General features: G+C 42.7%; 2 protein-coding genes across 3 annotated transcripts in view; one reads left to right on the top strand and one right to left on the bottom strand.

Moving 5' to 3' along the window:
* Positions 1-17,474, bottom strand: part of cacna2d3a (calcium channel, voltage-dependent, alpha 2/delta subunit 3a) — a 119,593-nt gene that overhangs the window by 11,354 nt on the left and 90,765 nt on the right. For both annotated transcript variants that reach the window (XM_085146167.1, XM_085146168.1), the window contains 10 exons: positions 17,366-17,433; positions 16,191-16,236; positions 15,645-15,742; positions 15,456-15,549; positions 15,180-15,275; positions 14,922-15,043; positions 14,097-14,174; positions 2,440-2,501; positions 1,677-1,721; positions 1,539-1,601 (listed from right to left, as the gene is read on the bottom strand). In XM_085146167.1, the coding sequence (XP_085002293.1) occupies positions 1,539-1,601; positions 1,677-1,721; positions 2,440-2,501; positions 14,097-14,174; positions 14,922-15,043; positions 15,180-15,275; positions 15,456-15,549; positions 15,645-15,742; positions 16,191-16,236; positions 17,366-17,433 (772 nt within the window). The remainder of the gene's footprint in view (positions 1-1,538; positions 1,602-1,676; positions 1,722-2,439; positions 2,502-14,096; positions 14,175-14,921; positions 15,044-15,179; positions 15,276-15,455; positions 15,550-15,644; positions 15,743-16,190; positions 16,237-17,365; positions 17,434-17,474) is intronic.
* Positions 5,906-11,792, top strand: lrtm1 (leucine rich repeat transmembrane protein 1). Its single transcript, XM_085146190.1, has 4 exons — positions 5,906-6,650; positions 8,209-8,593; positions 8,683-8,888; positions 10,477-11,792. The coding sequence occupies exons 1-4, from the start codon at positions 6,614-6,616 to the stop codon at positions 10,986-10,988; spliced, it is 1,140 nt and encodes a 379-aa protein (XP_085002316.1). The 5' UTR covers positions 5,906-6,613; the 3' UTR covers positions 10,989-11,792.

Here is a 17,474-nt window from a genome sequence, read left to right as displayed (position 1 = left end):
CAAATCCTAAACGTGAAATCATCAGTAAAGAGAAAATGCTGGTATGGATTAGTCCGTGGTGAGGAGCAGCTTTCCTCTGACACTGACAAACTGCCAGGCGGCACTTTTGCTGGAGTCACATGTTCTTTATGCAGCCAACTCTGTCATGAATCTGTGTATCGGTGAACACAGGCTGGTGTATATGTCTCGTAACACGGAAGAGATTTACGCCCTGAGCTAGCATCTTTGAACGCTACGCACTCGCTCCCTGCAAAACCTTCTGCCCGGGATTTCAGAAAAACTGCATCTAACATATTTTCTTATTTTATGTGTTTTATCCTCTTTTACTACTGAATGTTTCTCAGACCTGAAATTATTGGATTCCTTGGTCTACACATATGCATTTGCTTGCTAAAGAGTACTGTTTTATATTCTCACCATCATTCTTCCTTATTCTAATTTTCTCGACTCTGTGGGGCAGAAAATGTGACTCAGCCTATATAACATCTGCCTAGTAACAAAATAAGCTGTTCACACATTCAATGCAACATTTTATAATCCACATTGTTACCTTATTAGTCAAATACATTGTCACCATGTAACACTGTTATTAAAAAATGGTGACATTTGGTAGCCTGAAAGCTCTGCCACATCCAAATTAAGTTACAATAAAGCACAGAAGCCTGCAAGTGAGATACGCATGAAAAGAACATGCAGGGTAAGGCAAGGGCAGCGACAGCCAGCGGACTGGTTTCTGCATGAGGCAGAGTCAGAGTGACAGCATGTCTGGTGACAGCTAAGCAGAGGGTGGAGCAGCAGCATGTCTCACTGCGAGCAGTCAAAGGGACGATATTCTGTGTGAGACGCAGAAAGAAAATTACACCGCTCAAAAAACTGATCATTACGATATATTACAAAGTTAGTTGAATGCCAGTGATATCGATACAGTTAAGAAACATAAAGTATGAATTAATTTCAGCTGCTTTGGTGCAAATGAAACTGGTCAGAAACACACGAGTGGCCTGCTGGAGGTCATTTTTTAGAGCTGCTGCTGTTCCTCCTCGCACGGAGGAGCAGATAACGGTCGTGCTGCTGGGTTGATGTCGAGCTCTTATTGTGTAATGGCCCATCTCCTGATATCCCCCCACACAACTGGGAGTGCTGGGAGCCAGCAAAACCTGTGTGACAGCACATATGGACGAGCCATCCTGGAGAATCTGGACTAACTATTGGTCTCATGCTACGAACAGTGACAAGGACACGTTAAGAGGAATTATGGGAGCAATGATCCACGGCTGCTGCCTGTAAAAACCTTTAAAAACTGATACACAGTCGTTAATCCTTCTTCACAGACCGATAGCCCTGAAGTATCACCGACGTGCTGTTATGATGTGTTCCCTTAATTTTTTTGAGCAACAGTTTTTCAAACAGGGACGCACACCCAGGGTGGAGATGACCAGGTGCACGATGGATTCAATTTTCTGTTTGCAGTGAAATCCAAATGAAAAGTATAACTGTGACAAAAAGAGGCTGTGCACGCTCTTTCATCCATGTCTCACCAAAGTATAGTCCTCTGCTACCAGAATGAAGCCATTGTTGTCGATTAAGTAGCAGTTAATATTCTGTAAAACAGAAATATGTGTTAGAGAGTCGTAAGATTCACGAAGGGTCGACTGTGAAAATGAAAACAAACTGACCTCATCATCACAGCTGATGGAGCACTTCCCATCTAACGCTGCACACTGTAAAAGGAAAAGTGATGTTTGCATGTGTCACGACAAATATTCAGGCTGGCTGAGTAACCCAACCTTAAGTGTTTATTAAGGTGTTTGTCACATAGATATAAAACAAGCTCAGAGACTGAGCGGCTGTTATAGAGAGGGTGCTTAGTTTATGTAAAAATGTAGTTTGTTGTTGTTGTTCTGGTTGTTTCTGGCTGAAAATGGTTTTTATTTGTGCATGTTCAATGTGTTAGACTGTGTTAGAGTTAACCATATATGATCAAATAATGTTGAATCCTGGATATGGATTTGTAAGCAATGAAATTTGAAATAAGGGGGTAGAAACAAGAAAAGTGTAAACGTCATCCTACTCCTTTTCGAGCACACGCATTCTGTAGGCAAAGATATCTACATGAAAACTTGATGATTTTTAATTTTTTTTTCTGTTGTTATTTCAATTATATTTGCATGTTCGAAAATAAAATAAAATAATATCTAACATAAATCCCCTTTGGCAACTGAAAACCTTTAAAGACTTACAGCATAGGAAAACTAATGGAGAGTAAATTTAATTGGACAGACCGACGACCTTTTGTGTGAAGTTTCAAACTGTTATTATGGACATTTCATCAAATGTGAAATATTTTTTCTACATTCAAACATAAACAAACATAAACAACATTAGTTACAGGTTTTATATTGAGCTTGCACGATGTTATTCTGTGTTATGCATTTGTACCTGTCGGCTTGCCGTCCAGAATTTCTTCTGAAAAAACTCCAGTTTCATCTGGATGCCCACAGCTGTAAGAGACGCAGACAGCAGCAGGTCATGTGATCTCTGTTATACACAAAGTTATCCCGCTGGCACAAGAGAATCTTAATATACACGCAGCATCAGAACGCATCATTCATTAACCTCCAATGACAAAAACAGACAAACCAGGCTACAAGGGCGAGCGCGCCCCGCAGCAACATGCATCAGCTTGTTTTTCTGCAAGGCTGGATGTGTAAGTCTACCATGTGTGCAGATGCCACTAACCACACATTTCACATCATTCTGAACCAGACTTCTTTCTCTGTGGCCACATGAAATCCACTCCTCAGTCTGCTTCCCTGCTGCTCTCCTGACGTGCACTTCCAGAGCTGCTACACTGAGCTGCTCTCACAGCCACAGCGCAGCAGGTCCTTAAACGCACAGATCTGACCAGAATTCCTTGCCTGGAAAAAGACACCGGCTGACATTAAATGCGTCAGCTTTTTCAGTTGACTACGGAAAGACTGACACATTTACCACAGGCTTTAACTTCTTCTCCTACTCGTCCCCCCCTCTCTCTACCTCCTGCTATTAAGACTCAGGAGGACGAGCTTCCTCTCAGTGGGGGTTTGTCATACTTTAGGTGGTCTGTAAATCTTTAGAAGCACGTCACAGAGCTTTATCCAAGAGCAGTGCAATCAGGTAGCAAACTAAATCAAAAAGAAGGAGCATCTGAATAGATTTAACAAACTGGATATTAAACTACAGCATGAAAGATTGGCCAGTGTAGATGGTTTTGAGTCCAAGTAGTGTGGATATTTGTACATACTAAAGAAGGCAGCATTCAAACACTGAGTGTGTAACAGATTTTATTCCAAATGAAGCAGAAGTTAAACATGCGCAGCCAAAACCACCGCTGCAGTTCACCAGACGCACATTTAGTCACTATTCTCACTCCTCCTCCTCTCCTGGTGCATTAAAGAGAAACTGAATTAGTTTCAGCCTGATGGAAAGACACACGTCTGTGTTTCTGTCTGATTATGCACAGAAACACACAGAGTAGCGTGTCGATGGGATCAAGATAATACATATAAATATAAAATGCTAATTTAAAGCATGAAGCCTTCATAGATGATAACATTTGCTTTGCATTTCTTTCAGGATAATTATGTGTTTGTGTGAATATTTAAGTGCAGCGGGGTGCTGCTGCATCCTGTTTTAGCTCTTGCCCAGAGGAACAGGTGCAGCTTATCCCATCATGAGCTTTGCCAGATCCTTTCAGCGGCCCACCGTTTCTACACCCACATGGAAAACCCAGGAGAAGAGTCTAATTTAAGATGCTGGGCAGCAGCACTGGAAACACACGTGATGCAAGACCAGGAAGAGTCCGCATCATCAACACAATAAAAAGATCATCTTCTCTAAAAAAGTAATAAAACAAAGGAAATGGTGAAAAAGGAGGTAAAGGTGTGTTTATAACACAAAAAGATGAGTGAATGTATATGCCAGTTAAAATGATTATTTTCTAATATAGAGACATTAATATGATGGCATGTCTGTTACCTCAGAAAGAAAATCAAGTCAATATAAATCCAGTATGAATGAGTTTGCTCTGTGCGAGATGCTATTAGGGGTTAAAAGTGCACTGATTTGGCTGCTGCGTGGAAGCTGGCTCAGAACAAAAGCCCAAATCTGTCTCACTAATGCTCAGGAATTTTCTGTACTATGGGGGAACATTTAATTTCCTAAAGTATGATTTAAGAACTTGGGGGTATTTATGCCCTGAGCTGGGTTTATGAGTCCAAACGTGAAGAGACATAAAATCCACTCTAAATCCATCCGATCACCAATCTTGTATGAGTGCAATCCCAGGCAGGGAGAGATGACATCGACTTAAAGTCCACAGGTATTTGGAGAGTCTAATAAGGATTGTGTAAATGTATATGTCCACCAGTGCAGGACTGCATCTGAATGTTAGTGCTCTTGTGCATAACCATAATTTGTTGAGCGTGCACATGCATCGAGTCACATTGCAGCGGCAGAACAAGCATGCACGCATGCACAGAGAAGAGAGAGAGGAGTGATTTTCACATTTGTTTGTGCATTCATGCAGCAGCAGCTCCACAGCACACGGGTGGATCATGTCAACAGGATGAACAGAACAGGAGGATGCAGACAGGCTGACCTCTCCCTCCTGTCTTCCTGTTGCATTAGACTTGATTCACTGCTGTTCAGTAATATAGAAATACTGGAAACAGCTAGTTTCAGCCTCCCAGCAGACGCCTCTGTGGTATCAAAATCCTGCATCGCCTTATTCTCAAGTTATCACATTCACAAGAACCTCTGACCTCATGAGATTTGAAATCAGCACATATGATAGCATTTTGAAAATCCTCACATTCGCAAGATTTTCAGAAAACATGACCTCTGACCTTGAGGTCAAGGTCACTGAGATTCAAACTCATCCATGATGAGTAGCTCGACCTTATCGATCAATTTGAAGCTTCTGCGTTGCCTCAACTCATCTGATTGACAGACTTGGGCGTCCACGCCATCTGCCTTTAATGGCTACAGAATAAAAATGCAAACAGTTTGTGAATGAGATCATGCACAGATAGCATCTATGTAGCTTCCCCTTAAGGTTATTTCCACATGCACTGAAGCATCACAGGAGGTCACATGGTGATAATATGTGGCGTCCTAGTCAGAGGAGGACATGTTTTTTCCTCTGTTTTTTTTTCAGGTAACTCGAGGAGACGTTTACACGTTACAAACACAGCCGACTGTCTGGGCATATCAACCATATGGGCTCTTAGCAAATACAAAGGTGTCATCAAACATTTGAGGATGTATTTGCCTGTGTAGGCGTACAGAACCGCTCCAGTGTGCGATGTGTCGATTTGTCTTTATGTGTGTTTGTGTGCAAGTACATGCATTTATGTTTGCCTGCAGCAGTCGCTCCAGGTTAACTCAGCAAACCTTTAGAACAATAATGATGAATTTAATATAAACTGGTGACACAAACTGACCTCAGGTTTAACAGGACAGAACTAAAATAATTGTCAGGCCCTTCGGAGGGAAGAAGGGATGTAAACATGGATGGACAGGAGAGCAAAGACCACAGAGGGTACTGCAGGACTGAGGCTGCATGTAAGCTTAATCATGTTTATCATAAAAAATGATAATCTCTCCAATCCCTTCCTTTGTTCATTTTTTGCTTCTCCTTCAAGCCACCCATGTGTTCCTACGAGCTTAACCGTCGATGCATTTACACGCACATACACACGCATGTTAAAAAGAAAAAAATCCATGTGAATATATTGCAACAGCTACATCTCCTAATGTGTGTGTACATGCGTGTGGGTGCATTCGTGCATCCTGTGTTGCTGTGCTGGGGGCGTGTTCTGCCAGCCCTTCTGCCCACGGCTCATGCATAATACCATCCAACCATGCCACAGCGATGGGCATCCTCTGACAACGCTCGCTGCGTGCTGAAGTGTCTGAATATTTGTGCAGAGGCTGCATCCAGATCTAATTCTGTCTAGTTCGGTTCTTGCCAGAGCAAATAGGAGGTAACGTGAATGTCAGTGAATGTGTTTGTGCTGTGATTTAAGAGGCACAGCTGTCCACTGAGAGATGACACACCATCACACTCACAAATGCAACTGGGGACAGGGAGAGCGAGGGAGCGACAGAGAGAAAGACACAGGAGAGAGACAGAAGTGTTGATTTGGTTTGAAGAGATGAAACTCAACGTGAACGAGCAAGAGGAAATGTAGAAGATTAGGATGCAGAAAATTACAGACGGAGGCAGAAAAAGAGGTTGAGAGATGATAGGAGAGCAACAGGGAGAGAGAGATAAAGAGCTAGAGAGGAGAGAGAGAGAGCGCAACCAGGGAGAGAGAGGCAGAGCTGTAACTCCAGTGATTCCCCGACTGGCTGCTGGCTGCCACTGAGCTCTGTGCTCCAATTCACCCGATCTGATGGGGTTTCATGCCCCTGCTGCCAGTGCTGGGGTTTAAGAGCAACACGGGTTTCTGCTGCTGATCTTACATCTCTCCTCACCTGCTGACCATATCAGCCTACACAGATGATTACCAGGACGAGCTCATCTCAGCCTTACTGACGGCTAATGGATCTTCAACTGAAACACCAGTAAATGCAAGTGGCCCAAAGACGACTGGCAGAAATGAGAGGTAGGTGCTCCATCAGTGGAAACAGCATAAAGAGCATTTGTGTGTCTGTGTGTGTGTAGATGGAAAGGCTGTTAAACTAGAACATTATGTAAACTGCTCGCTGACTATTGGAAAAGGGTTGCTTATGAAAGCTTTTGAATAAAAACAGTTAAATGCTTTTATACCAGCACAAGTTAAAGTGATGCTTGCTGTAGGTTGTGTTTGTCATGAAAAACTTCTTTGTAGGTGCTTTGTGCTGCAGGGACACATCAGAGCAAAGTGCCTCTGTGTTTGCTTGATCTCATTGCACAAACGCTGTCAAAGAGCCGCTGCTGTGCTCGTGCGTGTTCACTGGAAGTAGGACTGTTTGTGATCACATGTGACTGAATTCATTCTTGCATATGGACGGTCGTTTCAGTAACGAGGATGCAATCATCACAGGTCGTTGCACTGCATTAAATCTCAACGCTACGTTGACGCTACATGTTATGATGCGCTTTGTTTGGGGCAAGTCAAATAAAAGCTGCAAAGGCAACACCGCCAAGAGCCGTCGTACCAACAAACACCTGACATTAGAGCACCTGCGCCTGGTTATCTCCACACTTGTACAACGTAATCGGAGAAGTCCACCAGCTAAACAAAGATAAAATGATGCTTTCATGCTTTTAACTGCATGTTAGAAAATAGAAGACGGCATTAAAATGTGGTTTATTTAAAGAACGTAGCGGTGAGATAAACTGCAGAATGTTTTAAATTATTATGTTTTGCTAATTCATGCTAACGTTCCTTTGTGGTTGGTTATTTATTGTGTTGTTGGCTGCAGAGTGTTGCCTAACATGATTATAGGGTTTTTATGAGACTAAGAGCTCCTGCGGGGTAAATAAATAAAAAATATTTGGAATTGATCAGAGGAACATGGAGCTTCTATTCCCATGAAAACAGATGCGATGCAGCAAATCCATCTATTCAGCAGATATGTTTGCGACTTGTGAGCTAGCTACATTTACAGGGTCAGAGCTTCATTTCATTGAGCCTCGAGCTAGTCAAGCCAAAGCTATAAATACTGCTGTAATGTTCCAGAAGGAATGGACGTGAAGTTATCTCAAAGGGAATCAGACACCTAATATGTGCTGCGTATGGATTTGTGTGTGGGTGAGGGGTTACGAGGCTTTGGCAAAGTCGCCAAAGGCCACTGTCTAAGGGGGTGGGAGGTGGGAGTCGGCATATTAGCAGAAGTTTACTTTCTTGTTTATTATACAAAAAAAACAAAGAAAAAGTTACATATTCATCAAAAATGACACAATCCTGTATTTTGTTTTTCCCAGATTAAAATGTTATTTCTGTTATTCTATACTACAGATAATATAGTGACAAAATAAACTGCAAATCATCGAACGCTGTTTTGTTTACATGGAGACTAGACTGTAACACTGTGGTGTCAATCAATTGCAATTATGTAACAGTACTGCAGGATGTTATTGAACACTTTTGAAAGCTGTAGAATGAAGGGTTACAGCGCACCTTCATCTCTGACACGCAGCTGCAAATATCCCACTAATGTGTCCCTTTGTTCCCACAGCGATACTGGTGTGTGCTGTCCTCTCACTCCTGTCTCTGTCACACGCCTGTCCGAAGGAGTGTAGCTGCAACAGCAACACCAAAGTAGTAGACTGCCGGGGTCGAGGACTGTATGACATCCCGCGACGGCTGCATCCAGACACCCAGGAATTATACCTTCAAGATAACCGCATCAGGGGGCTTGGATCAATGGCTTTCAGGGAAATACCCCTCGTTCGCATTCTCGATATATCGAATAACTCGATAACAACGATTTCACCAACTGCTCTGCTTGGGCTGAGGATGCTGCAGCGACTCAGCCTGGCTCACAACAACCTGAGGGAGCTCGACAAGCGGTTGCTCGGACCTATCCGCTCGCTTTCACACCTTGACCTCTCACACAACAGGTTAGACCTTGATGCTAGAAAAAAGTTACGTTCCCTGATTTGATTTGGCATGACTCCTATTTTGTTTTGTTCCGTTTCCCTTTCACCAGCCTGTGGGGTTTGCCTGGAGCCATGGGGGACAGTTTGAGGAACCTCAGCCACCTGGGGCTAGCACACAACAGGCTGACACGATTAGATCGTTCCCTGTTGGAGGCCCTGACACACCTGGACAGCCTTGCACTACGCAGCAACCCCTGGAGGTGTGACTGCCAACTTATAGGCCTCAAACTCTGGCTGGAGACCTACCTCTTTAAAGGTCAGACCACTATCAGCTCCAGGCAGCGACTGGGAAACTTCTAGAACATTTCCAAGGTTCATCCATAACGATGCCTTTCCTGCTGGGCAAAGTGCTGATTGTAATATTTAATCACAGCAGTACAAGAAAATGTGGGGAAGCATGGGAATAAATCTACAGCAAGCCAGAGGTCAGGATACAACAAGTGAATATTCTTAAAAAGAAGAACTGAAAATTTGGGATTTCAGCATAAAAATGTCTCCAAATGAATATCCTGCTGATACTTTTTCATTGAAGAGACTATCAGCGTTAACTGTTAACACAGAGATTTCCAGCTGCAATAATGTATATCTGTATACAGCACAACTTAGCAGCAAGACGCCTGCATAGATCAGACGAAGCATCAATGACAACAGATCAGACAAAGCATGAAAGGAGGCTGCAAAGAAGCTTGCAGACAAGCTGAGCTTTGCTTTGTTGTGCTCTGATCTTTGAGCAGTTTGTATCTCAGACTAATTATAGAGGAAAATGCCTGATTTTGCACCTCAGCCAATGCAGTTACCCTTTGAAAAACCTGGAAACTCTTCTAATAGTCGTCAAACCTCGTTGTTATTAATATATACTGGGGGCACTCATGATTACAGGGGAGCTCATCAAATGTCATGAACGAGTTAATGATAGTTAATTGTTTGTTTTAGTTTTTAAAACATTAAATCAGTCCGGTTGAGAATCCACTGAACACTGTGTGCTGCAGCTCTTATAACTGCGCTCTTCACACAGTGAGGATTAAGAGTTCTTTGTTACTGTGAAACACATTATTTTCCACGCAAAACTAAATCCAGCACGCATTAGATAACAAAATTACCACTATGATGAGAGCCGGGCGTGCATGGAGCTGGCTGGCACGCCTACATGCCCGAGTCACCCCGACACAGCTCTCATCTTAAAGGCTGAAAATTCTAATTACTACAAAACAGAACAACAATAATGCATGCTAACAGAAAACCAGTGGTTAATCACGCAAGCAGAGTCACAGTGTGTGACAGAGCGTGCTTTACAGAGCGATGAATATTAACCTCCTCAGACCCGAACTCGGCACAGCAGCATCTTTAATTTCTCTTTGATATTTGGGCTGATTGGGACTCGATGAATGTAAACAAAGAATTACCAGATTTTTTTTAACCTTATTTTTGTTTTTAAGAAAAATCAGAGCCACATATGAGGATATTCGTTTAATTCTGATAGAACAGTAGCAGCATAAAGTCCTCGTAAGAGGATATCAGGCCCTTGTAGAGCAAAATTGAGTATTTTGGTCTAAATAACCCAAAATCTCCTGAAGTGATTTATGGTACATACAGGAGGCCGTTGACAAAGACCCGTGTTACTCAGCTCTAGTGATCCAACTTCTTTTAATCACATAACACTTGCTAATGTGGCTGTTTACAGTAATATATCCTAATCCAAATATAAATGAGCTCGTGTAAGCGTAGCTGATGATTGAGGGTTTCTCTGTAAGCTGCTGCAAAGATACTTAATTAACATTAACTTATGAACAACTGACACAACCTTTTCACCTCGGTCATGTCTAACTATTGAACTCTGACCCCAGGTGGAGCGGTGGATGAAGTGCTTTGCTCCCAACCGGAAGAAATGAAGGACAGAGACCTGCAGAAGATCCCTTACCAGCTCTTCCACGTCTGCATGACTACGAGCTACCATTACCTATTTGCCAACATTCACCACCTTGAGTCTGAGAGACTACTACAAAGCCACACCCATGGCAACCACGCTCATCCCTCCAGCCACGCTCTCCACGTCCCCATGGCGATGGGGGAGGGATTTGGTGGCGGAGGCGGAGGTGGCATGGCAGAGTGCGAAACCAAGCAGAAGCCACGGCCCGTCAACCTGCGGCACGCTATCGCCACGGTGATCATCACCGGCGTAGTGTGTGGGATCGTGTGTCTGATGATGCTGGCCGCCGCGGTGTACGGATGCGCCTACGCCGCTATCATGGCCAAATATCAGCGGGAGTTAAAGAAGAATGAGGAACTCGCGGCAGCGCAGGGCGCAGATCACGCCACGGCAGATGAGAAGGAACCACTGGAGAACGCCATCGCCTAGGAGACGACAACTACCCCGAGACTTAAAACCTCGACCCTTTAACCTAATTGTCTGCGGATGTGCGACGCGTGTGCTTGTGCATGTGTGTCTGAGCAACAGAAGAAGAGCGCGAGAGTATTTATTTGCGAGTATGTTGACCTCCTCTCTGAGACTCGGGTAGCTAAACTCACAGGTATCTATGCACTGAGCAGTTTCTACTGTATGCGGGTTTGAAGGCCAAAGATCCCAACATTCGTTTGTCTAAGAAAAGCATATCACTGATATATTTATAACTGTGTACTTGTAGGTATCATAGTGAAGCTCTTGTATTTAAAATGGACTTTAGAGTTTGGTTGTCGTTTGGTTGTTATTCGTAATTTTGATAACTCATAGTAGGCAGCTGCTGTCAGTCGCATCATTGATGTGAGTGTATGTGAGTGTATGTGTTTTTATCTGAGCGTGTGAATGCGTGCTCCGCTGTGCGCACATATTACAGATGCGTCTGTGCCTAATAATGTGACATTTGAGGAGGAAGCTGTTTTCTTCATTTATTTTTCCGTTTGTTAAAAATGAGAAATTCGCTGAAGCAATAATGAAACAAACGAAAACAACAACTCGGATTCAGCCTTGTTGTTTTTCTCTTCACTTTATGAGTCTGAGTTATCGTCACGCTGCACACAATCACACAATCACACACAGACACACACAAGTTTTAGAACTACAGGTTTTGAGAACAGTCGTGTTTGTGATTTTATGCTGATTTCATAATGGTAGTCATGTCCTACAATATGTATTATATATAATAAAGGGAAGCGTTTCACCTGATCAGTATACTGCAGTTAATTTGATAAGGTATCCTGTCCTTAAAATATTGTTTAAGGAGGGGAAATTTGGGGAAATTTGGGGAAATTTGGGGGAATTTGCTCATGCTGGAGAGAAATCAACTCGTGAAATATTATTTGTACATATAAAAACATTATTTTAATGTCTAAATCAGAAGAAAACTAACACAACTCAATGCACTGTTCTGTAACACACAGTGTAAGCCCCTCAGGCCACAGACAGTAGTTACAGTTACAGTGAAATGAGGGTTATCTGTGTGGATGTTTGTGCCCGTCAGCTCAATGATCCGCTGAAACGACGGCACATCTATAACAATTTGTGACTTCTGAGGGAAACATCGGCACATTTGACATTATATTTTTATTTTATTTTATTAAAAGCAAAATGTCTCGAGAAGAAACAGAATTATTTTAGATCACACTGAACATATATTGTTCCTGTGTCTATTAGAAAAAACGATTATTATCGATTTTTGGAAAGTTTACGTAGCGCAGTGACAGACGAACGTGCAGAAATGCTTTTGGTTGAAATGCCGTGACTTTTATGGTTTTGTGTATATCAGGATTGGAGCCTCGCTGCACGTGTGCTGGGATGTGACCACAAACTCTGATCCACACACAAGCGCACTGGAATACAAATGTGTGCCGATGTATGCACATATTAAAATTGTGACTCAGTGATGTCTGCAGGGCCAGTGGTGTGTGATGTCATCAGCCTGTCCTGTTAAGTTAGCGTGTTCGCGTATTCACAAGTCCACAGCTCAGTGGAGCGCAGTGCAGTGGAAACTGGCCCTAACCGCCCCACGCTAAATTTGCATTCTAGCCTACATCTCTCCTCCCATCTGACTCTCTTATATAAAATCCTCCGTACAGACACCCCCTGCTGCTCTGACAAACGTGGTCATCAGCACCCACTCCAGCAATAAGGTCTTCACAAAGTCTTGATGCTGACTAGTCATTTGCATGCTGCTGAGTAGGATTTGAGAGAAGGTTGTTATCTTAAAACTACAGTGATCAAGTCATCAGGGTCAAATAACACTGTGGGCTGGTGTAAACTGTGGGCTGCTCGTGTAGCGCTCTGCTGGAAACCTGAAGCACACGCTGCGTGCATGCGTGTGTGTCTGTGTGTGTGCATGCTTGTGTGCATGCTTGTGTGTCTGCTTGTGTGCATGCATGTTTGTCTGCATGTGTGCATGCTTGTGTGTCTGCATGTGTGCATGCATGTGTGTCTGCGTGCGCGTGGCAGCGCACAGACTCTCCCATCTCTGTCCTTCTGCTCCACTGGTTTCCCCCTGGCCAAGAATACCCACAATGCACTGCTTTCATGTCAGCGCATCCAGGCACCGTGAAATAATTTCCTCTCTCACTGCCCTTTTATTTGCTCTCTTATTTTATCACTGTCAGCCCAAAAGATTCCCTCGTGTTTCTCTCCACATCAAACCGTTTTCTCTCCACTGGCATGAAGCTGGTCGTCGAGTGTTGACGAGAGCGTGGACACACATCCTTTGTCTTTGGTCCTTTGTGTATATTTTCGCCAGTGGAAAGGATGGCTATACTTCACAAGTGTGCCTCACTATATGTGACTAGAACATTGATTTAAAACTCTAAATGTTAAACACAGTGAGAGATACAGAATCTACACCAATTACTACGAATAAACATCACAAAACTTTCATAACTCAACTGACCCATGCAGGATCACTGTAACACTGACTCTTCCTGTGGCTTTGGGGAGATTTAGATCACAAACAAATGTCCTAAAATACAACCTAGTGACAGAGAAACCACATGTATGCTTCCATTTATTCTTTCCTCTGTAACTGAGATAACGGTAACTCAACAAGAGCCACGCTTCATACCATGAACTTTCTGACTGCACCGAGCTGCACTGTATGGGCGTTACATTGTGGGGCTTCTGAGTCACCAGGATGTGAGATGAGGCAGGCCACAAAGAAATCATCTAGGCTGCAATATGCTTTAACCAGACACAGAGGCGTAAGAAAAAAATGCACAAAAGGCACTTAAATGCAGACTTTCAGCTTTAATTTAAAGCAGTGCTCCATTGATATGCAGTAATTAAGCATAATTACTAAAGGATGTAACAATCTACTGTAAAATGCAGGAGTAAACACACTGACAGGGAGTGTTTCACCTCAAAGTGGACGAGCGATGTGGGGAGACAAGTGTAAACTGGGAAAATGAAGCCGTGTAAGGTTGTGTTGACGTGGACGTGCGTACAGGTGAGTGGGTGTAAAACAACAATACAGGGAGACACTCGAGTTCTTACCTGCAGCTATTGGTGATTTCCTCTCATCCAAAAGCTGAATAGCAGTGCTGGCTAACACAACACTCTTGTTCTCTGACCCTGAAACGCGCACAAAAGCACACACAAATACACATAACAAAGCAGAGTTCACATATCAGTCATATCATAATTCCTTATATTATTCTGATCTGACCACAGGGAGAGAGGAACGCTGATCATAAATACCACAGAGCCCTATTTATGGCTGCAGCTAACCACCACAGTCCTGAGAGGAAGAGTGCATCCAAGGCGAGTCCGGCCAGTAAATAAGAGGCTTTCAGATCACTTGTATTAGCTGGCACTAATGGAAACCCTGAGGCTGAGCGAGGATGAGAGCTTCTGCCTCTGGAGGAGAAAGCCTTTTCTTAGAGAAACACTGAATATGCGTGAGCAGCTTGTGTGTATGTGGCTCTTTTTGTGACTCTGTGTGCGTCTGTATTTGTGTTCTGGGCAAGTCACTATGGAAAGGGCTGAACTTCTTCCTAATGTATCTTATTTCAAGCCACAGCAATCAGTCGTGTCCACAAGAACACAGCCCAGAATTAATAAGAGAGGAAGGGGAGACGCACGGCCAGAGAAAACAGCCAGAAATGGGTGAAAGAGGGACAGAGAACATTTCAAAGGGTCCTTTTAAAAACACGTTAGTGTATTCAATGAGTTTACAAAATATGAGCTTCTTTAGAAAACTGTGTGTTTTAACTGGTGGGTTCCAGTGTCGTCAGCTCACTAAAGAGGATTTAACAGTACCGATGTTTCCTTAAACACACAGACAACATCATCATCATCCAAGTGAACGTCACGACTAACCTGTGTTAAAAGGCAGAGAGTAAACAAAGGTACCAGGAACTTGTTCTGCCGCTCGCTTGTACCACAGGGGGAAGTGGTCGGCGTTGAACACCCCCTCTCGGTCTTCAGCTGTCAGAAAGTCTCTTAAAGCAGACGAGAAACAGAGGATACGAATGACGCACACAACGCACCAAATATACAAACTGGAATCGTAAACAACACTAAATTCAACACAAACATCAGGTCATGCACACACATGCGTGCAGTCAGAAAACCTACTTGCTTGTAAGTTCATCTGGCACCACAAACAGGTTGATCCTGGACAGGCCCGTTCTCGTGCCCAGGTAAGCGATCTCCACTCCTTTATCAGAATTCCTGATGTGACAAACGAACATCCGGCTGTTGTGAATTCATCTTAAGCCGAAGAAATCACCAGTAACTGTGCTAAATTATTAACATTTTAGCTGTGCAAATATGTGCTCCATATTATGGCATTTTAAAATCCAATATAAATAACAATTTCGGTTTCCTTTTCTTTTAAATAAGGGGACATACTCTGACTTATTAAGCACGAGGCTGGTCCAGTAGGCTTCCAGTGGAGCCGTCACCACTGCATCAAAGAGAACTTCCTGAATCAGCTCCTTGTCACCTGACAGCACAAAGGCACATTTCCACACATGAATCTTGTTCATTAACCTGCTAATAACATATAAAATATGGGGGCTGTAAATGAGCATAACTAACAGTATAAGTGGGGTTCGTGCCCACTGAGGTACAGTTTAATTGCCTCGATCTGACTCAGGTAGCGGTGCTCCGGGTGCTCGTCTGTGTTGCAGTATGTCCTGTAACATGACCAGAGAGAAAAATATGAGCATGTGTTAGAGTCACAACCAGCTGCAGATCAGTTCCTTTCTTAAAACTGTGATCGCTTCAGTTCTGGTCACATGATCCAGTTGCTTTCAGTTGCTTTTGGATGGCAAAGCATCTCCAATGAATAAAACCGGAGGTAGAAAGAAGACCCTTCTTTTCATTTACAAGCATTAGTTTGAAAAGCATTTATTGTAATGTGTTTAGATGTTGGTTCCCAAGCCTGCAGACCACAAGTCATCAAGTGACACAAACAATCAAGTCAAAGTTCTGCAGAAACTGTTGTAGAGCTGTTGTACTTCAGTTTACATCAAACCGAACTCTGATTTATTTTTATGATTTGGCAGCGTTTTAGGATTTAGTCCAGTAAAGATGTCCTTTGAGTAAGAGACGGGGATAAAACAGCGGCGGGAATACTCTCACCATTCGTCTGCCAGGGCTACATCAGGATGCTCCAAGTCATGAAGTCCTGCAAAAAAGAAAACCTGAAAACTATTTGGTTCAAAACAAATACGCAAAAACACTCAACATGAAGTCATAATAATAGAGCTAGGCATCTCAACTGCGCACACTTAAACACACACGGGATGAAAAATGTGTTTTTTGAATGGATGTGACAGCTCTGATTAGATCAGGAAGAGCCAAGTCATGCTCCGAGCGCTCTGCGTGATGGACATGTTTAGAGAAACACACAGACAGACACACACACCACCGCATGAATATTAACATGCATGGGGTCTGACATGAAAACAGACACACAAGCAGGAGCAGACACACAACACTGTCAGGAGAAGGACGCACAACACACCGAAGGAGCCGCAAAGGGGAATATTTAACTTCCTGTGAAGTTGTGGCTTTTTAAATACACAAATCACTACATGAAGAGAAAGACTAGACAAAAGTTGTCTACAGGTGTGAAGAGGAGCTGGTTAAGTTGGGCCAAAGAGAAGTTAAAGACTTTACATACCCAACACATAACCAGCTTATAAAACATGATGAATGTTTACGGATTTAATCAGATTATCTAATGTAAACTTCATCCAGTCATAAATGTTATTTTAACCTTCATGTAATATTAATCCTTTAATACAATAATCATGAGATTTGATCGGGCATAGTTAATGTCAGAATCCAGCTTTTTCTGCACAAATATCACCGAGGATGGAAAAGTTTTTCTTCTTGTTATTGTTTTTAAAAAAGGTTTTATTGGTTCTGACTAATCACTCTGCAAAGAGACTGTTAGACCATTCCTAGAAAATTAAATCCAAATATATTTTTATTAAACATTTTTGTCTTAAAATAACTTTAGAAAGTGCATTTTTTGATTGTGCTTATGTGTTTTTATACAACAAAATAATAAAAGAGTGTTATTATAAAACTCTCTGTGATGCTGCATTTCATGTAGTTCCTCAGAGAAGCATTTAAAAACTAAACTACCTGCTGAGTGCTTGTTTAATGAGAAACAGAAAAACAAAGGAGGAAGAAGAAGAGGGATCGAGAGAGTGCGAGGGAGAGAAAAGTAGGACAACAAAAATAAAAGTAACAAAAACAACAACAACACAGAAATGAGTCAGAAAGCCAAAAGGCTGATTTCCTACCTTCCTCTACTGTCACGTTCCCCCTGAAGAAAAACTTCCCATGGCCTCTGGAAAGAGCAACCCCTAGACTAAAACAAACAAACAAACAAAACAAACAAACATATTTCCT

This window comes from Neolamprologus multifasciatus, chromosome 20, assembly GCF_963576455.1.
Source record: "Neolamprologus multifasciatus chromosome 20, fNeoMul1.2, whole genome shotgun sequence".
Taxonomy (NCBI): domain Eukaryota; kingdom Metazoa; phylum Chordata; class Actinopteri; order Cichliformes; family Cichlidae; genus Neolamprologus; species Neolamprologus multifasciatus.
This window is presented reverse-complemented; position numbering and strand designations above follow the sequence as displayed.